The 18,622-nt window shown below is 55.4% G+C and overlaps 1 protein-coding gene across 3 annotated transcripts in view; it reads left to right on the plus strand.

Annotated features, from left to right (window-relative positions):
• The first annotated feature begins 232 nt into the window (after positions 1 to 232).
• ATP2B4 (ATPase plasma membrane Ca2+ transporting 4) overlaps positions 233 to 18,622 on the plus strand; it is a 54,894-nt gene continuing 36,504 nt past the window's right edge. For all 3 annotated transcript variants that reach the window (XM_067531813.1, XM_067531812.1, XM_067531811.1), the window contains exons 1-6: positions 233 to 640; positions 10,042 to 10,239; positions 12,886 to 13,143; positions 13,620 to 13,745; positions 14,225 to 14,350; positions 17,795 to 17,830. In XM_067531813.1, the coding sequence (XP_067387914.1) occupies positions 445 to 640; positions 10,042 to 10,239; positions 12,886 to 13,143; positions 13,620 to 13,745; positions 14,225 to 14,350; positions 17,795 to 17,830 (940 nt within the window). In that variant the 5' untranslated portion in view covers positions 233 to 444. The remainder of the gene's footprint in view (positions 641 to 10,041; positions 10,240 to 12,885; positions 13,144 to 13,619; positions 13,746 to 14,224; positions 14,351 to 17,794; positions 17,831 to 18,622) is intronic.

Below are 18,622 nucleotides of genomic sequence, written 5' to 3' on the forward strand. Positions count from 1 at the left end.
CAGCCCTCTGGCTAATGACGATATTTTTGTTTTAAATCCCTGTCTTGCAGCTCTCATTGCCGCTGGTATCCAGGGAACCCTCCTCCTTCTCCAGGAGATACACACTCGTCGTTGCTAAGGTCGCTTCCACGGTAACATGCACATCCTGTTTACACCTTTATCTGGAGAAGTTGGGCTCCGCTAGTCACGCCGGCTTCACCTGGGAAGCTGTAGAAGGAAGCACCCACTTCCCCTTCCTCACCTCTGGCACCTCAGCTCCGATTCTCCTCTCTCTGCGGAGGCCCTGCCAACCAGTCCTCTACGGGGCCGTGGAGCTAAGACTGCTGCTGGGAGCTGCCAAGGACTGTCTGTGTGCCCTGCGGGACTTTCAGGGGAGGGAGGCGAACAAGTAGGAGCCAGCGTTTTTCTGCGTGCGTCTGTTTCGACTCCCACGGTTTTGGCAACATGACAAACAACGCCGCCGACCACCACCCTGGGAACTCGGTCACCGAGGGCGGCCATGAAGGGGACTTCGGCTGTTCCCTGGTCGACCTGCGGACCCTCATGGAGCTTCGGAGCGCCGAGGCCGTCACAAGGATAAATGACACCTACGGGGGCGTGCAGAACATCTGCAAGAGGCTGAAGACATCGCCAGTAGAAGGTAAGGGGCCAGCCCGACCCAGGTAGTTTAGCAGAGAGGGACTGAAACAGAAGCAGTTTCTCCCAAGTTCCTCTGTGCTTTGGCGGCTCAGACGGGAATGGCTCCTGATCTGGCCTGTGGCTGGTGACCAGGGATGGCTTAGAATTTTCAGTCTGTGCTCTCCACGCTGCTGCGTGGCTCAATAGCTGAGAGCGGCCATCGGATTGTGAGCGTTACGGTAAGTACCTAGTGGCCTAATCCAAGATCGGGGCCCCATTGTGTCAGGCGCTGTCCGTACCCCAAGTGAGAGAGAGTCTCTGCCCCAAAGAGCTTACAGTCTAACTAGACAAAACAGCCCAGAGAAGTAGCGGCATCCCCATTTTGCAGATGAAGGGGACTGAGGCACACAGAGATCAAGTGACTTATTTGGGAGTAGAGCCCAGATCTCCAGAGTGCCAGCCTTAACCACAAGACCATCCGTTCACATTCTCTCTGCAGCCCCCGGCTCCCTTCTCTCTTTGCCGAGCCCCCAGAGTGGGACGCAGACTCCAAACTGAGGCAATGGGCGAAGGGTTGAATAGTTCAGGAAGCGTTGAAAGCTGCGGGATTCCTTTCTGCAGCTGGGCTGATGCCTGTGAGCTTTGCTCCGGCGTTTCTGCCATTAAATAATTGATGGTGTTAACAGTGGGATAACGCTCGGGCAGCGCGGGCTGGTGCTGAAGGAGAGTTTAGAGGTAGGATAGCAACTCAGCAGCCAAGACCAGCTACCGGACAGGCGGCCATGACTTTAGCTGGGCTTTTCACATGTCTTTGCAAAGCTGGCACATTAATGTCCTGAACAACTTTCTGTGCATGTAACCAACTGTTCCCCAGAGGCAGACACTTACAGGGGAATGCGTCTGGTTTGGACACACCCACTCACCGTTCTCAGAGCGATGGCCTCGTAAGGTCTACAAGTAAAACCAGCTAAGGGTGCTTTCCCCTGGCGGCCGTGCTAACCGGATCTCTGCCTGCGCCCCCCAGAACATCTCCTCCTAGAAATGCGGTCCTTGCAGTGTTAGAAAGTAATGCCGGGGGGCTGCAGCTGATCCTGATCAGCCTCGCGGGCTAGGCTTACGTTTCCTAGAGCGCTGGGGCGTGGCACTGCCATAATGGTTCAGTGCAGTGATGTGTTTTGTTTTTCCCTAGCCCCAAACGTTCTTTCGGGGACCCCAGATTGGCTTGCAAGAGGCTGGGGAGCTGCTGGCCCTAGCAGAGAAAGGGGAGGAAGAGACAAGGAAAGTGCCTTTGGAATACCAATGAAGTGTGTTGGACAAGGATTCCTAGGAGTGGCGCTGTTGCAAAAGGAGCACAGGCTGGGCTGTCTGGTTAGGCATGGCCATTGCATACAGTAAGCAGAGGGGATGGGCGCGGATGGCAGCTGTATTAGCAAGGGCGAGACTCCGAAATCCAGTCGGGGGTTGTTTTTTTTTTTCTCTGCTTTGAAAACTTGTTGGTTATTATTAGCTCTTTCGTTCTGTGGTGTAAGTGCTGGGTTAGCATATTTCACAGCTGTGACTGAGAACGGGAAGGTGTGGGGGGGGGAGAAGAGAAGACAACACAGAGATGTAATTAGAGAAAGGGGGGGGGGTGTATCCTATTTGGAAATGTTAAATCCAGATCACACAGGAATGTGTTTCCCTTGCCAAGCGGTGAGTGCACATGCATGGGGGGGCTACACCCCAGATGCTGCACCGTGCTCTGATGGCTGTTTGCAGGGAAGAGAGTTGAAAGGCAGCTGTGCTAATTCTCCCAGTCTTTTTGCCTGTTCACTGTCCCTTGTTTCCAGACCTGCATTTCCCTCCATCCCACGCAGCCCCGGTGTTGCTCTCACTTTGGTTTATTTCCATCAGTTACTCCCATCGCCCGGCGCCAAGGTTACAGCAAACGCTGAAGGCTGGAGTCCTGCATCCCACAATCTTTCCACGCTCCCTGCTTTTGTTGTGTTCCTCCCACACGTCCCTTTTTGTTGTTGTTGTTGTTGAGTCTCACTTTTGAATCTGGACAAGTGGAGATAAATGTCGTCGTCGTTTGTTGCCCGTAACACAAGATTTTTATGTGATCAATGGTCCTGATGCGAGAGGCTGGGTCAGAAACCAAAGCCAGCAGCTTGGCGGGCTGCAACAGTGCCATTCCCCTCAGGCCTGGGGCTTTTGCTCTGCATCCAGGAATCACCTTCCAGTAAAGCTCCTCCGTGCGTTCCACGAGAGAGAGCCTGTGCGCAGCTTGATTTATCCAGATAATGTCACCGCGGTGACTGGTTAGGGAAACAACCAGTGGGTCAGGGAGCCTGCAGGACCAGAATAAATAGCCCAGCGTGATATATTTAGTAGATGGTAATACTCTCTGCACAGAGAAATATACACTGGGGGAAGGGAATAGATTCCCTTCGCTGACAACTTAGTGAGGCCAGCATTTTCAAGAGTAGCCGCTGATTTGGGGGAACCTGAGTATTTGAGGTGCTGAGATCCCAGCCTGAGTCACCAGTTATTCAGGCAGTGTTGAGCACCCATCGTGCCAGCTGAAGTTGATGGGAGCTACAGGTGCTCAGAATCTGTGAAAATCCAGCCTGAGCTGAGGTGTGTCGTGTTGGCTCCTGAATGTCATTTGAGAGGGATTCCTAATGGGCCCTCCAGCATGGCTGGGGATCGGTATCCATCTGTTGTCTCTGAAAGTGTAAGTTCTTTGGGGCAGAGACTCTCTCTTTGTTCTGTGTTTGTACAGCACCTAGCACCATAGGGTCCTGGCTCATGGCTGGGTTCTTAGGCACTACTGTAATACAAATAATAATGGGAGAGCACAGAGATTCAGCACAGACTGTCCTGCTGGGTGTTGCACCACCACACTTGACTGGTCGTTTATAAAGCGGTGGTAATCCCAACTCTCCTCTACGGCTGCGAGACTCGGGTGACCTACAGCAAACACCTGAAAAACCCAGAACACCAGCACCCGCACTTTCTCCAGAAGGTCCTCAACATGAAGTGGGAGGATCGCTGTACTTACATCAGTGTCCTCACTGAACCAGCCTCCCAGGACCCTTTGTGCATTGGTGAAGTTCAGTTCCACGCTCTGCAGCTGGCCCCTGTTTCTGTCATGGGCTGGGCCAAAGCTTTGGTCCCAAGCCAACCCACCCTTGAGCCTTCTGGGGGAGGTCAGACGCCTCCACAGCTTGGGCCCGTCTTTTGTATCAGCAGGACGCAGGGAGGAGACCAAGTTCGGCAGCGGTTAGACGTGCTGGCCGTCTCTGGACCAAATCTTCTCTGACTCTTTATTCCGCCAGTCGTTTGTCATCTTTTGTGGCAGGCAGCCTCTGTGCTTCTGACTTTTGCTGGAATCGGAAGGTCATAATTACTGAGAGGCGGCTCTTGGATCCTTCTGATCCAAACAGAATCTGGCCTGGCCCAGCCCGAGGGGGAGCAGCAGATCAGGATTGAGATGCATCAGCAAGGGCGGCGTTGTGGGTGGGAGGGCAGGTCTCAGGACCGGATAGCACAGAGATTTGCAGGTCAGGATTGAGGAGTAGCAGCAGACCTGTGTGGAAGCCCGGGATTAACATGAAAACTTCCTCTTAGATTCTGTAATTTCCTCTCATGATTCATTTTGCCGATACAAGTTGTCCTCTGAGACCTTCTGCCTTGACATATAAAATATAGGAGCCCTCTGTGGGCAACGTCTCGAACTGCTGAATTCCAGCTAGACAGCACGGGTTGCCAGGGAATGTGCATGTCCAGCGTCTCTCACTCCTGCCATCAATCTCCTGCTGTTCCCTGCATTGCAACAGAAGGTGTTTTGGGGCAGGGAGCACATCCCTGTGTGCTAAATTTTGCCCACCAGTTGTTAGCTGCAAAGGCCGTATTCACATAGCACGACATGTACAGCGAAGTCCAGTCTCCCTGAACGTCGAACCGTGGTTTTCAGCAAGAGGGTGTTAGACAGTGAGACTCTCCTAGGATGTCTAAATTGCCCAGCTTAACACTCGGGTGCTTTATCCGGCACTAGAGAGTCCAGCTCCTGTCTCCACTTTATGACCCCCATCGTAGGAAGGCAGCTGAGTGTTGATGGGTTCTTCGCACACACCCTACGCTGGTTTCTACTGGGATCATCACATTTGAACCTCCTGGCTCAGAATGATCCCCTTCCCAAGAGCTCGCTGCTAGCTCTGTGTATCCCAGAGTACTGCTGTAGGGCCTTCGGCAGCCCCGTCCAGGACTGCTTAGGCCAGATCGATATTTAGAGAGGCCCTGGTGGGGACTCTATGTTAGCGTGGGAGTGAGAGAACCAGAGAGAACCAGAGGGTCTGTCTATGCCCAGCAGCCGCCGTGAAGGATTCCCTCTGCAGCCGTTACAGCTGTGTCTTCTCTACCACAAGGGACACTAGAGGGGGAATCATTTTGTTCTGTGCTGTGGGGAGTAGTTTGGCTGTGTCTGTGCCACGCGGGAGCCCTTCCCATCCAGGCTTGTGACCCGCGCCTCCTGCTAAGTCATCTCTGCAAACTAGTCTCTCTGGGTTTCAGCCAAGCAGGGCGCTGGCCAGCTCTCGCTCGCTTGTGGTGGGCCTGGAGCCAACCACCTGGTGACTGTCAGGGGACGTGGAGGGGATGGAGGATTGGTGCAGGGAGGAGAGATGGGTAAGGAGGTCCCTGCCATCAGGCGATAAGGACTGTCCCCCTCCGGCAATGGGTGTGCCCCTGTGCTCCCAGCTGTTTCAGTCCTCTGTCCCTTTGGGTGTTATCTCAGATAGGCATGTAGTAGGCTGCCGCCCCTCTGTTCCTCAGCTGGTGAACTGCTGTGGAATTAACCCTCTGCTCTGGGAGTTTGGAGCAGGACTGGTTTGTGGTGGCAGAGGGTAGCGGGAGGGGGAAGGTGGGGTGGGAAGGGGAGCTGTACGTGGAGCAGTTGTCCTAAGCGAAGGCTTGTTCTGTGAGTCACTTTGATGAGAGTCTCTTGCGCTCTCCCGGCTCCCCTGGGGTTTGCGAGTGTCAGCAAATACATTCTTGGCTCCCTCGCTGGCAGTAACAGCACCAGAGTCACCTTTCCCTCTCCCTTGCTCGCTCCCTCCCTCCTCAGGCCAGTAGAGCTAGCATGGAGAGTCCAGCCCATAACTGGGGATCCCTGGGCACAAGGCGGGTTTGACCAGCCTGCCTCCTTGCCCCAGCTTCCCGAGAAGAGGCCAGGCCTCTCGCTGGCAATACCAAGTGAAGTAACCCAGCGGTGCACAGGGAATAGCAGAGGCAAGCAATGAGAGAGACTTTCCAGTGCCCAAGGACTGCAGCGCCAGGAGAGCACCGGCAGAGGTAAAGAGCAGGGCCAGGCACCTGACCTGCTTTCTCTGTGTCCCCCCGTGTGTGTGAACTTGAAGAGGGAGAGCCACATCCGGTCCGGAAAAGAGTGGAAATGGGATGCTGCATCCTGGGGGAGAGAAAGTGTTGTTCAGGTCCCCCTTCCCTGATCCAATGAGCTTTTTCTCCTTTCGTGGGCCAGGTCTACACTGGGAGCCCTGTACTGGGATAGGCACGCCAGTATAATATGCCAGCAAAGCACTCCTCGCTTTGTATCGGTCTGGTAACTGCGCCCTGCCCCCGGGCACAAAACAAGCTGCCCCAATGAAAGCGCACCTTTGCCAGTAGAGCTGCACCTACTCCACAGGCTTCGTCAGTCAGGGGTCCCATGTCTTCACAACCGATGCTGGCAGAAGTCTCTGAGCTCCTCAGGCCTCAGAGCCGTTTCCCCACTCACCAGTCACACCCACACCTATCCACAGCCGGCTCGCTCGCCATCCTCCCTGACAGTGAGGTGATGGGCACAGCTGACTTGATGGGTAGAGTGGTAGGCCGGTTATTTTGGAATCTCTTCTCTCCCTCCCTGTAGCTTTCCCCCGTTAACCCTTCCTGTCCTTTACTTCCAAAAGTCCAGGGGATTGGAACAGCCTATAAGAGTCTTTCACGTTTTTAATATATATAATTGTTTCTATTAGTGCCTAGAGGCCTAGAGTAGTGCCAGCTGAGATCAGGGCCACATTGTGCTCGGTGCTGTACATACATGGCAAAAGACAGATTGAAAATCAGTGGGAGTTGTGTGCCTAACTCATTTAGGGGCTTTCTCCAGTCACTCTGGGAGGCTCTGCTTGCCCCCAGGACTGTGGTGAAATTGCCCCATTTTGAAAGGGAAAGGGTGAGAAAGTGCTGCCTGACAGCTGGCCGGAGAAGGCCTAGCAGAATGAAATTAGAGGGTGACGGTGAAGAAAAGAATATTGAAAGTGGTCGGGGGAGAAGGAACAGGGCAGAGCAAAGGGGGGGGGGGGGTGGTTTGTGAGGAGGCACAGGCTGGTGCAGAGACAGGCGGCTGGAGTCTATGTGTGAGCAGCAAGTGCCCGCCAGGCCAGGGGTTAAGCAGTGAAGGTGATTGTGGCAAAGTCTGCAGCCTGGAAGCTGGCCCCGGCACAGTCCATGGCAGTCAGCTGCTGTAGCCCAAAGGAGGGGTTGTTTGAGGGTAGTGGGAGAGCAGATCCCATGGGCAGGGGTGTAACTGGGGAGAAAGCTGACCCACAGTCCATGTTTGGGCGAGAAGTTGAGGGGAACAGTTGTATGGAAACATGTGAAGTGAGGACTTTGGGGTAGGGGGTCACTCTTCCTGTGGCATGCAGCTGGGTCTGGGGGGGAGCCCAGCAGGCCTGTAGCAGAGCTGAGTCTGTGCGTGTTGGGGGTGGGGGAAGGAGGCCGAGTCGTGGGTCTGCTCTCTCTCTGTGGCAAAGCCAAGTCGGGCGGGCCAGGCTGTGGGGGGCGGGAACAGCTGCAGGACCGAGCTGTGGGATGCGTTCTGTCCTTCCGGTACAGAGCCAGTGTTCAAGTGGGGCCGTGGGGCTCACCCGCTCCCTGTGGCACAGAGCTGAGTGTGCCATAGGGCTGCGTCTGTCCTTGCTGTCTGGCTGTGTGTGCCTGGCATTCCTCCCTTCCCCCACGTGCTGGGCAGGAGGTGGGGGGGCATGTCCTCAACCCCCCCCCCCCCCTCCCAGTCCCTGGGCCATGACACTGCCTGAGTCAAACCATCCCATTATTTTCCATCCGGTCCAGAGTTTTTGGGTGGGGTTCGTTCCCAGGCCAGCTCGCAGGGGCACCCGGGATGACTTCATCTGCCCGGCTTTCCTCTCCCTGGATCCTGCCTCCACGTGCTTCCCTCTCCCATAGGACCCTGCGGTGCCAGCCAGCCTGGGATGGGAGTTCGAGGCACTCCCGCGCCTTGCCCTCCCCTCTCTGCACCTCCTGCCCCTGCCTGTGCCAGGGCTGCTCCCTCCCTCCCGGCCCCCCTTCCCCATTTCCTGCTGCTGGCTGCAGCTGGGTAGAAGGGGAGGATTTTGTTCTGCTCATCTCCCCAGGGGAAGCACCTGGGGCTCAACGGCTGGAGGAGGGGGAAACCCCCTCCCGTGAGAGAGGGAAGTCGGTCTCCAGCCAGAAGGGCTGGGAGGGTTTCCAGGCTGGCCCATGTGTGCAGGGGAGATGGGGCCAAGTCCCTGCAGTTCGGCTGACCTCCCCTGCCTGGTGCATCTCAGGAGTTGGCAGGAACCTGGCTGGGGCACCCTTAAGGCGGAAAGTGCAGGGCTCTGAGCTTTTTAAGGTGGAATTGGGGGGGGCATTATTTTCAGATTTCATTTAAGTACACCTCACCATAACACTGGTTAAAGGGGGTGGGTTGACAGCCCCCGGGAGACGAGGGCTCTATGGCGAAGCAGGGCAGAGATGGCTTTGTGGCGAAGACGCTGGACTGTGGCTTGAGATCGGGGCTCAACTCCGACACATGCCACAGACTTTTCTGTCTGGCCTTGGGCAAGACTTGCACCAGTGTGAGGCTGGTGAAACAGCAGCTGGACTCTCCGGGTCTCTTCCCAAGCCCTTCGTCAGGGTTTTTAAATAATCCCGGTCTTCCCTACCGCATTGGCCTAACAGCGCCTTCCTGCTGAGGGGGCTGAATCTCTATCTGTGCAGCTCCCTGCACTGGCTCTCATTCCCTCACCTTCCCCCCCATGTCACAGCCCTCTTCCGAGAGAACAATCCCAGCTTCCCCTTGGAAGATCTTAGTAGAGCTGGAAAAGCCCTAAGATGTCCTGGAAGAACTGGATGTAGTTGATTGTGCGAGGCAGGGGAAAATCAAGAATGATGTCTTGGACTCTCTGCTGCTTTGCCTGAGATCTGGGTGCAGCGCAGATCTGGGTGGTACCTGCTGCCCACATGCTCGGCAGAAGACAGTGACTACTCCAGAAGGCCTGGGGCTACAGAGAGAGCTCTGACAGCGGCCTCCTCTCCTGTGAGCTGGAGGGAGCTACTGAAGCAGGCAGTTCTGATTGCACGCCCATTATAAATGCCAGATTCACGGCTAATTTGATGCAGCATGCAAACAAGCCAGCGAGCACCAGTTGGCAAGTCACTGGCACGTGAGGGGTTGGCGAGGTGGCGGCTGTGGCGGAAAGGTGGCGAGAATCACGAGTTCTTTTTACCTTAAGTTTGGTGACCAGAGTCTGTGTGCGTCTCTCTTGTTCCCTCTGGGGCTAGTCCCTTTTTGTGCAGTGCCTGGTCCCAAGTGAATGCCTCGGAGGGTTCGTCTACACGGCAGAGGAAAATCCCAGAGCCCAGATCAATTGACTCTGGCTTGCGTGGCTAAAAATAGCCTTGTAGACCAGATCAGCCTGCTAGGCTGGTGGGTGAGCCCCAGCTGAGAACCAGAGTAAAGCTACCCGCTGTTCTCATGCCCCACACCACCCACTGTTAGGCTCCTGCCCCAGAGTCTGACATAATTGGGAGAGTAAGGGGGACTCCCGGGTTTCCGTCTTGCTGCGTCATTCAAGGGAAATCAACCTCCTGGCCCCAGCTGGACTCGCTGGTCCCCGAAGGCAGCTCCGGCACTTGTAACCTCAGTGCAGATCAGTGGTTTGGTTGGTACCGGTGGGGGAAGCTTGCCAGTTTCTGTATTGGAGCCGGATCCCTCCAGGGCATGAGCGCCCTCTGCTGTTGTCTGCTATGGAGGCCCAACCACAAAAGCACATGCATAGGAGTAACTGAGAATAAGAAGCAGTGTGGTCTAGTGGATGGAGCATTCGGAGACCTGGGTGACTTTGGGCAAGACACTTCCCTGCTCCGTGCCTCGGTTTCCCTGCCCACCATCTGTCTGCTTTATCTGTTTAGGTTGCGAGCTCTTTGGGGTGGGTCTGTGTCTGTACAGCACCTGACATGGTGGGGCCCTGATCTAATCTCTGCTGTGATCTAAATAACACTGAAGGGAGTGCTGGAGAATGAAGATACCCACGCATGTCTGAGGATGACGGGTCAGCAGCAGGGATGGGGTGGCTGGGTTAGATTCCTCTCCTCACCTTTCCTTCTTGCCTTCCTCTCCAGGCTTGTCTGGGAACCCAGCGGATCTGGAGAAGCGGAGGCAGGTGTTCGGCCAGAACTTTATCCCGCCCAAAAAGGCCAAGACCTTCCTGCAGTTAGTCTGGGAGGCACTTCAGGACGTCACGCTGATCATCTTGGAAATCGCAGCCATCATCTCCCTGGGCCTGTCATTCTATCACCCCCCGGGCGGCGACAATGAGTGTGAGTGCCCCGTGGCTGGCTGGTGCGGGCCGAGTCCTTGGGAACGTTCGCTCTGAACTGGCATGGCAGGGGTTGGTCTTGCCAGGAGCCGCCCCCATCATATCCCCGGGCTGCATCATTTGTGTTCTGGAAAAGGCGCTCTGGCCGCTGCGTTAGACAGCTAGGCTTGCCCTTTAGGATCAGTCTGGTGCGACTCTGAAGTTCTGCCAGTAACGTCAATGGAACTATATGGATTTGCACCAGTTGGGGATCTGGGTCTCATCCCCCCTCTTCCTCCTCCCCACCCCCACACACGCTGCCTGATTGATTAGTAAACAATTAAATTTCCCCCAGCTGAGTTCCCTAACATACAGCTGGCATCATCGCTGGGTTTTCCTGCCCATTTCCTCACCAGCTGCCCTCTGCAGTCTCAGTCCCACTCCACGGCTAGATGCTGCGGGGCTGGGTGTGGCAGAAAACCCTAACGTCCCTGACTTGATCCAAAGCCGATTGAAGCTGATGGAAAGTTTCCCATTAACCATGAACGGGCGTTGGATCGGGGCCATCGCCAGAAAGGGTTAGGCCCTGTGTCCTGGCCACATTCCATCTCTGTTAATTCTCTGCCCCTGGCAGTTTCAGGGAGATACTGGATTCACTTCCTGTCCTAAATTGTAGGGCAGTGTTGCAGTTCCCTGTTAAACACCTGCCATGCTCCAACTCAGAAGCAGCTGCATCTGAAGGCTAGAGGAGCCAGGACTCCTGTTAATAGTGTATTGGGGAGCACTTTGGGATTGTTTGGGCTAAAAGGTGCTATACAGAAAGATATGAGAGCCATCTTCTGAGAGCCTGTGGTCCCTGCAAGGAAAACATGATCCTGGCGCTAACAGATGCTGTGGGTTGGACATGAGACCCTAGGTTGTGGTGTGGTGGGACTTGGAAGTCAGTCCTTTCCCTGTCGGGTAGAAAATGGAGCTGAGTTTTCATTGCATCGAACTCTTTAATAGAGGAGAGGAAACTGCAGCCTGTCTCGTACCCTGTGTGTCCCTGCATCTCTGCCTCAGCTGATGGATCGAAATGAATCAGAATTCTAAATGCCAGCTGGGGTTGGCAGGCTGGGCTGGGAAGGGGGAGGTTTGGGAAGAAATTCTGCGCTTAGCCAGAGACAGCAAAGAGATCCCCGTCGGAGACCTCAGAGAAAAACAGATCCTTGACCAGGCTTAAGAGAGGGAATGAAGAGTGGAGGGGAGGTTTGGCTGATGTACTGATCAAGGCTTGGTCTGTGCACCTGGTGTGTGGGTAGCTAGGTAAATGGGGATTGCAGCATGCACCCCAAAGAACACTCAGCTTGCAGGGGTCATTGGTCCAGCTTTTCTAGGGTCCCATCGACTCCCATCCAGGTCAGCGGGCGTTGTTCCACTCACTCAGACAGGAGTTGGAGCAGGCCTCCTGCAGCCTATACCTGCAGCTTCAGAGGAGGATGAGTCCCCAGCCTATGATCCTGGCTGTGCAGCGCTGTATATAGAGAGCAAGGGAGGAAGATTCTCAGAGCCTGCATCATGTATCCACACTGGTGTGCTTATTTACGTGTGTTTCTAAGGCTCTGTTTGCCGCCTAGATACCAAACACCCACCTGTGTATTTACTGGTATGCTTAGGAATATCTGAGTGATGGTCTGTGCATCCGAACCATACCAGATCCCTGTGCATAGGGTACACCACAGCTAAGATCGAATGCACCCCTGTCCCCTGATCCTCTTCTTCCTGATGCGTGATGCTGACATCCTGGTGGATGCTCATTATGCTTTGTGTTTGCACTGGTGGTCATCCGGCTGTGTGATCAGCCCCGGGGATACTTACCCTGGCACCACGAGGCAGACTCTACAGGGCCCATCGTAGCTGTCATGAGAGAGGCACGCATTTCCCACAGGCTGATTTCGTGCCAGATGAGTCTCGCTGTATAATCCAGCTCCCGTCATCCAGGGAACTCTGAGCCCTTTGGGAAGTCTTGATTATGCCTCTGGCAATGTCTCTAGGGGTCAGGTGGCCTGAGGGGTGTGGTCTGGCCACCTGACTCTTCACTCCAGCTCTGATGGGGTGCCTCTTTGTGGGTTTGGGGGTGGCAAAGGCACTTTCTCTCTCTAAGCCTCTGTAAATCAGGGTCTTAATCTACGAGCATTAATTGGTTAATGGTTGCAAAGGGCCAAGTGACGGTACTTGCTTAGTTTTTATTGGTTGCTCTTTATTTGTTTCTTAGATGATGGCAGGGTTTGGGGGGTTTTTTAAGTGTCACATTTGGGATAACAATTGAGGAACGTGAGACACACAGAGATGATGACTCATTCCCCATGGAACAAACACGCTACCCCTCCAACCATTTCTGCATAGGAGTTATTTTGGCAGAGGCTGGGCTAAGAGCTAGAGCAGGGGCCTGGGAGGCAGGACATCTGCATAATTCCTATGCAGAAATGGTCAGCTGGGCAGTGTGTCTATTCCGTAGGGAAGGGGAGAGCAGAGGGACCGATCTGGGGGAGGCAGGGACAGGGGCACCTGCATGTGTGTGGGCGCCTTTCAGGCCCTTCACTGTGCAACACACTGACAGAAAGTTACAGCGAGAGCCCCTTTGCATGATTGAATTTTCCTTTTCTCTCTGCTTCCTGCCCCCTGGCAGTATGTGGCCAAGCAGCGGCGGGCGCAGAGGACGAGGGGGAGGCTCAGGCTGGCTGGATCGAGGGGGCAGCCATTCTCTTCTCGGTGATCATCGTGGTGCTGGTGACTGCCTTCAATGACTGGAGCAAAGAGAAGCAGTTCCGGGGCCTCCAAAGCCGGATCGAGCAGGAGCAGAAGTTCACGGTCATCCGCAAGGGGCAGGTGATCCAGATCTCTGTGGCCGAGATCGTGGTGGGTGACATCGCGCAGATCAAATACGGTGAGTGGTGGTCAGGGAGGATAAAGGGCAGAGGCAGCTTTTGGAGTTAAGCTGGGTTTCCTGGAGTGCCTCAGGGCCTACGCTGGGACCCACTAAATTGCTTTTGCTCAGGATCACGCTGTCAGTGCACTGCAGAAAAGTGTTTCTCCAGTCAGCCGTCCCTCCCTCCTCTGGGGCCCTTTGCTGTCCATCACCACACACCACTGGGAGTTCATCTCCACAGCTGTGCTGTAAGGAATGACTTAGACAGGCAGCACGATGCCGCCTCGTGTCTTCTCTTTCCTCCACTGTTGCGCCACCTCTTCTCCCTAGACATAGCCGGGCCTGGGGATTCCGAGTAGCCATCCTGGCATCAGCCACTCTTCAGGCCTTACCTCAGAAGGGGCCTTCCCAGCCGCAGATGCCGAAAAGGCGCAATGAGCTCCGTGCTGAGTGCAGCCCAGCTGACCACATGTCGCCGTTCCCTCCTCCCACAGGTGATCTGCTGCCCTCGGACGGGATCCTGCTCCAAGGCAATGATCTGAAGATTGACGAGAGCTCGCTGACTGGGGAGTCGGACCTGGTCAAGAAATCCCTGGATAAAGACCCCATGCTGCTTTCAGGTAAGGCCGCCACATGTGAGTTAGGACCGCAAACCCCAGCCTCTGGCTGCTTCGGGGTTTGGCGGACTTCCTGTTAAGACCATGCAGCGCTGGTACCCTTCCACTGCCGGCACACGTTAGACCACATTCTGGGGGCCCGTCCCTGGTGCATGGGCAGCAGGAGATGGGTAGATCTCTTGAGTTCTCTGCTGACAAAGGGTCAGTCGTGGTGGGGATGTCTGTCTCCTGGGAAACTAGAACGAGATCCGCTTGCATAATGTAAAACTGGGCACGGGGCAGCCATCACTCCAGCAATCCCTTTGTGCCACTATCAACCTGGGCTGGATTTGAACCCATGACCCAGAAGCAACAGGCTCCGGACCCCATTCTCCTGAGTCCGACAGCCTCTCGTGTTAAAATGTTTAGGAAGTCGAATGTTAATGTCACCTCTTCCTGGCTCACGTTTTCCCTTTCCCTCGATGTGTCGTTCGCCTGGCCAGGTACCCATGTGATGGAAGGCTCCGGGCGGATGGTGGTAACTGCTGTGGGCATCAACTCGCAGACTGGAATAATCTTCACTCTGCTGGGAGCGGGAGAAGGGGACGAGGAGAAAAAGGTGAAGAAAGGTAAGCAGATCTCTGGGAGCCCAGGTTTTTCCTTCTGGGAAACATCTCCCGGGATGCAGTGAACTGTGTCCATGGTTGACCGCTGAGGGGGAACACGCAGCCCTGTTAATGTGAGTGACTGAGCTGGGCCTGTCAAGACTTAGGAGACGAAGGCGGGGATCCCACTTCTGCCACCATCAGGTCAGGATGCAGCGAGTTCAGGGGCTGGGAGCACACCACATGAGAAGGCTCCTTGCATGCTTGGGAGCCTGGGGGCACGATCTGGGCCCCCCTCCCTGCACGTCCTTTGTGACACACCAAACGTCCATCCAGATGCAGCTCCTCGGAAGCCTGTGGGGCAGGGCTTCGGAGGCAGAAAGGGAGTGTCTCTGAGTTGCTATCAAGAGAGCTTTGGAGGCTGTCGAGGGAGCTACTATTGCTCCAGCCCTCTGGGGGAGGGGAGGGGGCGGCTGTTAGCTGAAATGATCGATGTCCTTCAGACAGTCCAGCACCCGAGGGCTTCACCAGCAGCTTCTTTCTTTCTCTCTCCATTTGTTCTCTCTCTTTTTTCATCCAAAGACATGCTCCCCCACCCCTCCAAGCCTTGACCTGGGCGGGTGGGGAGGGGAAGGACCGCTAGGAGGACTCGCTTTGTTCTGTTCTCTGAGATCTGCAGATGGTAGGAGTTCCTGCAGCAGGAGGGTCGCTCCTGGCTCCGTGACTTTGGTGGATGGGGAAATGCTCCGTTAGAATCTCTGCCCCGCAACGCAATAGGCAATTGTGGAACTTGGACCCATGCCCATCCTGGCTGCCCCTTTTCCCCAGGAAAGTGCTGGGGGCCTTGGAGTTGGAGGGTAAAGCCCTTTGCTCTGTCTGTTCTCTGGCTCCAGGCTACCGGAAGGGCAGGTCGCACCTGATCCCATAGCACCAGGCTGGTCCCCATGCTCCTCTCTTAACTCCTGTGTTCCAAAGGCTGACTGCACTCTGGGGGGAGTCCCGCTGTGTGTGTGGTGGGGGGACGGATGCGGCATGTGCTCCCAGGGTGGGAGGGGAGGGGCGCAGCTTGCCGGGCTGCGTCGTTCACCTACGCAGCACCGACTGTGCCAGAATCCAAACACCTCCCTGCCACCGCTCCGGCGTCTTGCTGCTTATTCCACCCCCTCCGCCCCAATTCCTGTCAATCACAGATGGCTCAGAACCGCGCCTCTCCCTTCCGCGCCCGAGGGGCTCCGAGGCCGACCCAGAAACTCACCGCTTGCTCCGGTGTTTACGGGGTGCTCAGAAGAGCCTGGAGCCTTGTTTGGGGGTGTTGTGATGCAGCATTGTGGCACGGTGGCCTTGGAGGCAGCATGTCACCCCGCAGGCAAGTCAGCGTCCCTGTTGTGCTAATGGGGCCAAGACTTGGCTTTGCATAGGCGAAGCATCCCTGTGCTTGGGGGCAGCCCCATCTCAGGAGCTGAGGCCGGAGGGAGAGAGTGGCGGGGCTTTGCACGGGGCCGGTTCTGACAGCCCCAGCATTGTGGCATGATCATTTTGCCTCTCAGGATGGAATCAAAGAGGAGATGGGTGCTAGCTAGACCTCTGGGGCAGAACCAAGACATGGCCAGTGGCTCAAGGAGGCGAGGCACAAAGTGGGGATGGAGGGCTGAGCTGAGAGAGCAGCCCGGGGGTGCATCATGCACTTGTACTTTCATTGCCTAGCCGATCGGTGAGTCGCTGCAGCCCACCGGGCTTTCACTGTCAGAGCGATGGGGAGCAGCCGAACAGAAACCAGGCAGTGAGTCAGATCCTCTGCTGGTGTAAATGGGCTTAGATCTAGGCAGTTATTGTCCATATGCATGTCCTGTCCGTGGATCAACACCGATTTACACTAGCTGAGGATTGCAACTTCTGAAAGAGGCTCCCTCTGGTGCTGCCTTGCTCCCTGGTGGAGGCAAGGGCGTGAGTGGCAGCAGGTATGTGGCTTATCAACGCAGCCCAGTGCTCCTTCGCTCGCAGTCAGCAGAACACGCATCTGTGCTTTCCATCGGCTTTGGCAAACCACCCGGGGATAAGTAAAAGGGACCGGCTGACAGGCTCTCTGCCGTCTCCCCTTCTGAAACGATGCTAATGGACAGTGCTTGTCAGAAGAATTACGGAGGACGAGGCAGAGCGGGCGGAGAAGCAGCCATTCATCTCCCCTCCCGCTAGCCAGACAATCCCATCTTCCCCGGCTCCAGGGGATCTCTCCTCTTGCTCAGGAAGTTGTCCTCAGTCTCGCTTTTGAAGCGGTTCCCACCGTCTCAGGAAGCGATTCCCAACTTCTTATTTTATTCTGCTTCCTAAATGTCATTTGGCATTTCCCCCGGCCCCGAGCTGTAGCATTTGCTGGCAGGTTAAATTTGGCTTGACATCCCGTGCTGGAGTCTTGCTCTGGGTGCAGTCCCCAGATGTCCAAAGCAGGGGTTGGGTGGGCTGAGGGCGGTGTCTCTCAGGGCCCGTTCCTCCCAACGTCACTCGGTAAGGGGTTGTCTGGATAAACAGTCCAACTTCCGACCTGCTAGGCGAAGCGGTCCGCCTTGCATCGTGGATTTGTTCCCAACGGCTCTTGGCTTTTTGTTATTGTTTGTATTGTATTGTAGTCACAGATCAGGGTCCCATTCTGTTAGATGCTGTACACTGACCGAACAAAGCGACAGTTCCTGCTTCAAAGAGCTTCCAAACTAAGGCTAAGAGTGTTCCTTTATTACCTATTATTAACTGTCTGCATTGTGGTAATCACCATGGGATGTCCGTCTAAAAGATCTGCTCAAACAGAAGATATGGGCTTGATGCAGAAATCAGTGGGTGGAAGTCAGGCCCTGCGTTCTGCAGGAGGTCAGACGAGATGATCACAAGGGTCCCTTTTTGACTGGCCTTCAGTTCTGTCTAGCAACACCTGCAGGCCCCAGCTGAAATCAGGTTCCTTTTGTACTAGGTGCTGTACCAAATGCATAGACAGCTCCAGTCATTTATGAGCTCACACACTAAAGAGATGAGGCCACTGGTGGGAGAAGTGAAGTATTATTCTCCCCATTTCACAGATGGGAAACGGAGGCACAGGGAGATGAAGTGACTTGCCCAAGGTCACACAGGGAGTCTGTGGCAGAGCAGGGGACTGAGCCCAGAGCTCTTGAGTCCTGCTCAGTGCCTTACCCATAGACTACCCTTTCTCTGGCAGAGGCTTCCCCTTGAACCGTGGCTAAATGCTCCTTCCAGCAGCAGGGAGAGTGGGGCTGAGAGACCTGGCAGGAGAAATCCCCATTGGCTTTTACGGGTGGGAAGCGCCTTTGACCTCTGGAGTCCCAGGCCACAGTTACGCAGAGCTGTGTGGTGTGTGGGATTCCTGCCACGTGAGTGCCAGCATAGCGAGCGCCAGCGAGCAGGGACATGAATGTCGAGAACCGTGTGCTCAGCGCTCCACCCTTTTTCTCTTTGTCTGAACAGGTAAAAAAGCAGGAGCCCCTGAAAATCGCAACAAAGGTAACCAGCCTCTCCATCCTTTGAACCAGCACCACACTAACTACCTAGCATTCCTCCTTCCTTCCTTCTTCCCATGAGTCTGTGCTCTTCGCCGCTACAGCGGGAATCTCGCCTTGTTGTCCCGGAAGAGGGTGTAACAGTCCCCACAGCGCTAACCTCCACATTTTCCTACCCCCCCCAGCCATCCTTTCTAACTAGGCTCCAGCCTCAGACCCCACGGAGTGCTCTGTGTCGCTGGAGTCACAGCACCCTCTGCTGTCAGCCTAGGGTTCTGATTGAGAGGTTTGGGGTCGTTTATGGGTTTTTTTTTTTCCCCCACTGGTGCTGTGAGGGGATGATGGTTCTTTCCGTGCCCCATGAGGCGGCCTGGCCTCTTCTGCAAGGAAGGTCTGGGGGAGACAACCCGCAGCACAGGGAGATCTGTGAGGCAGGGAAGGTGGAAGAAAGGGGAAGCCCCATTGTTATGGGGTATTTCACAGCAGCCTAGACATAGCCCTGGAGAATAAGTCGTTGGGACCAAATCTGCCCCCGATGGATCTGTCCCATCTTCGATCTGTGATGTCAGTTTCCGCCGCCTCTTTGTACCAGGGGGAAATTGACCATGTGGGATTCCTCCGCAGCACAGAGGTTCATGGCGCCCCCCTCCAGTTGTGAATGGGGATGTGGAATCTAGCGAGGAGGGTGCTCGGCGGCCAATGGGGTGGTGGGATGGGGGTTTTAATCCTGTGAGCATGAAGTGCCGCTCCCCCCCCACACACACACACACATTCGATCCGGTGACCGGGATCAGTG

Source organism: Emydura macquarii, unplaced genomic scaffold (genome assembly GCF_026122565.2).
Source record: "Emydura macquarii macquarii isolate MOO-44397 ecotype Brisbane River unplaced genomic scaffold, CSIRO-AGI_Emac_v2 contig_3220, whole genome shotgun sequence".
Classification (NCBI taxonomy): Eukaryota; Metazoa; Chordata; order Testudines; family Chelidae; genus Emydura; species Emydura macquarii.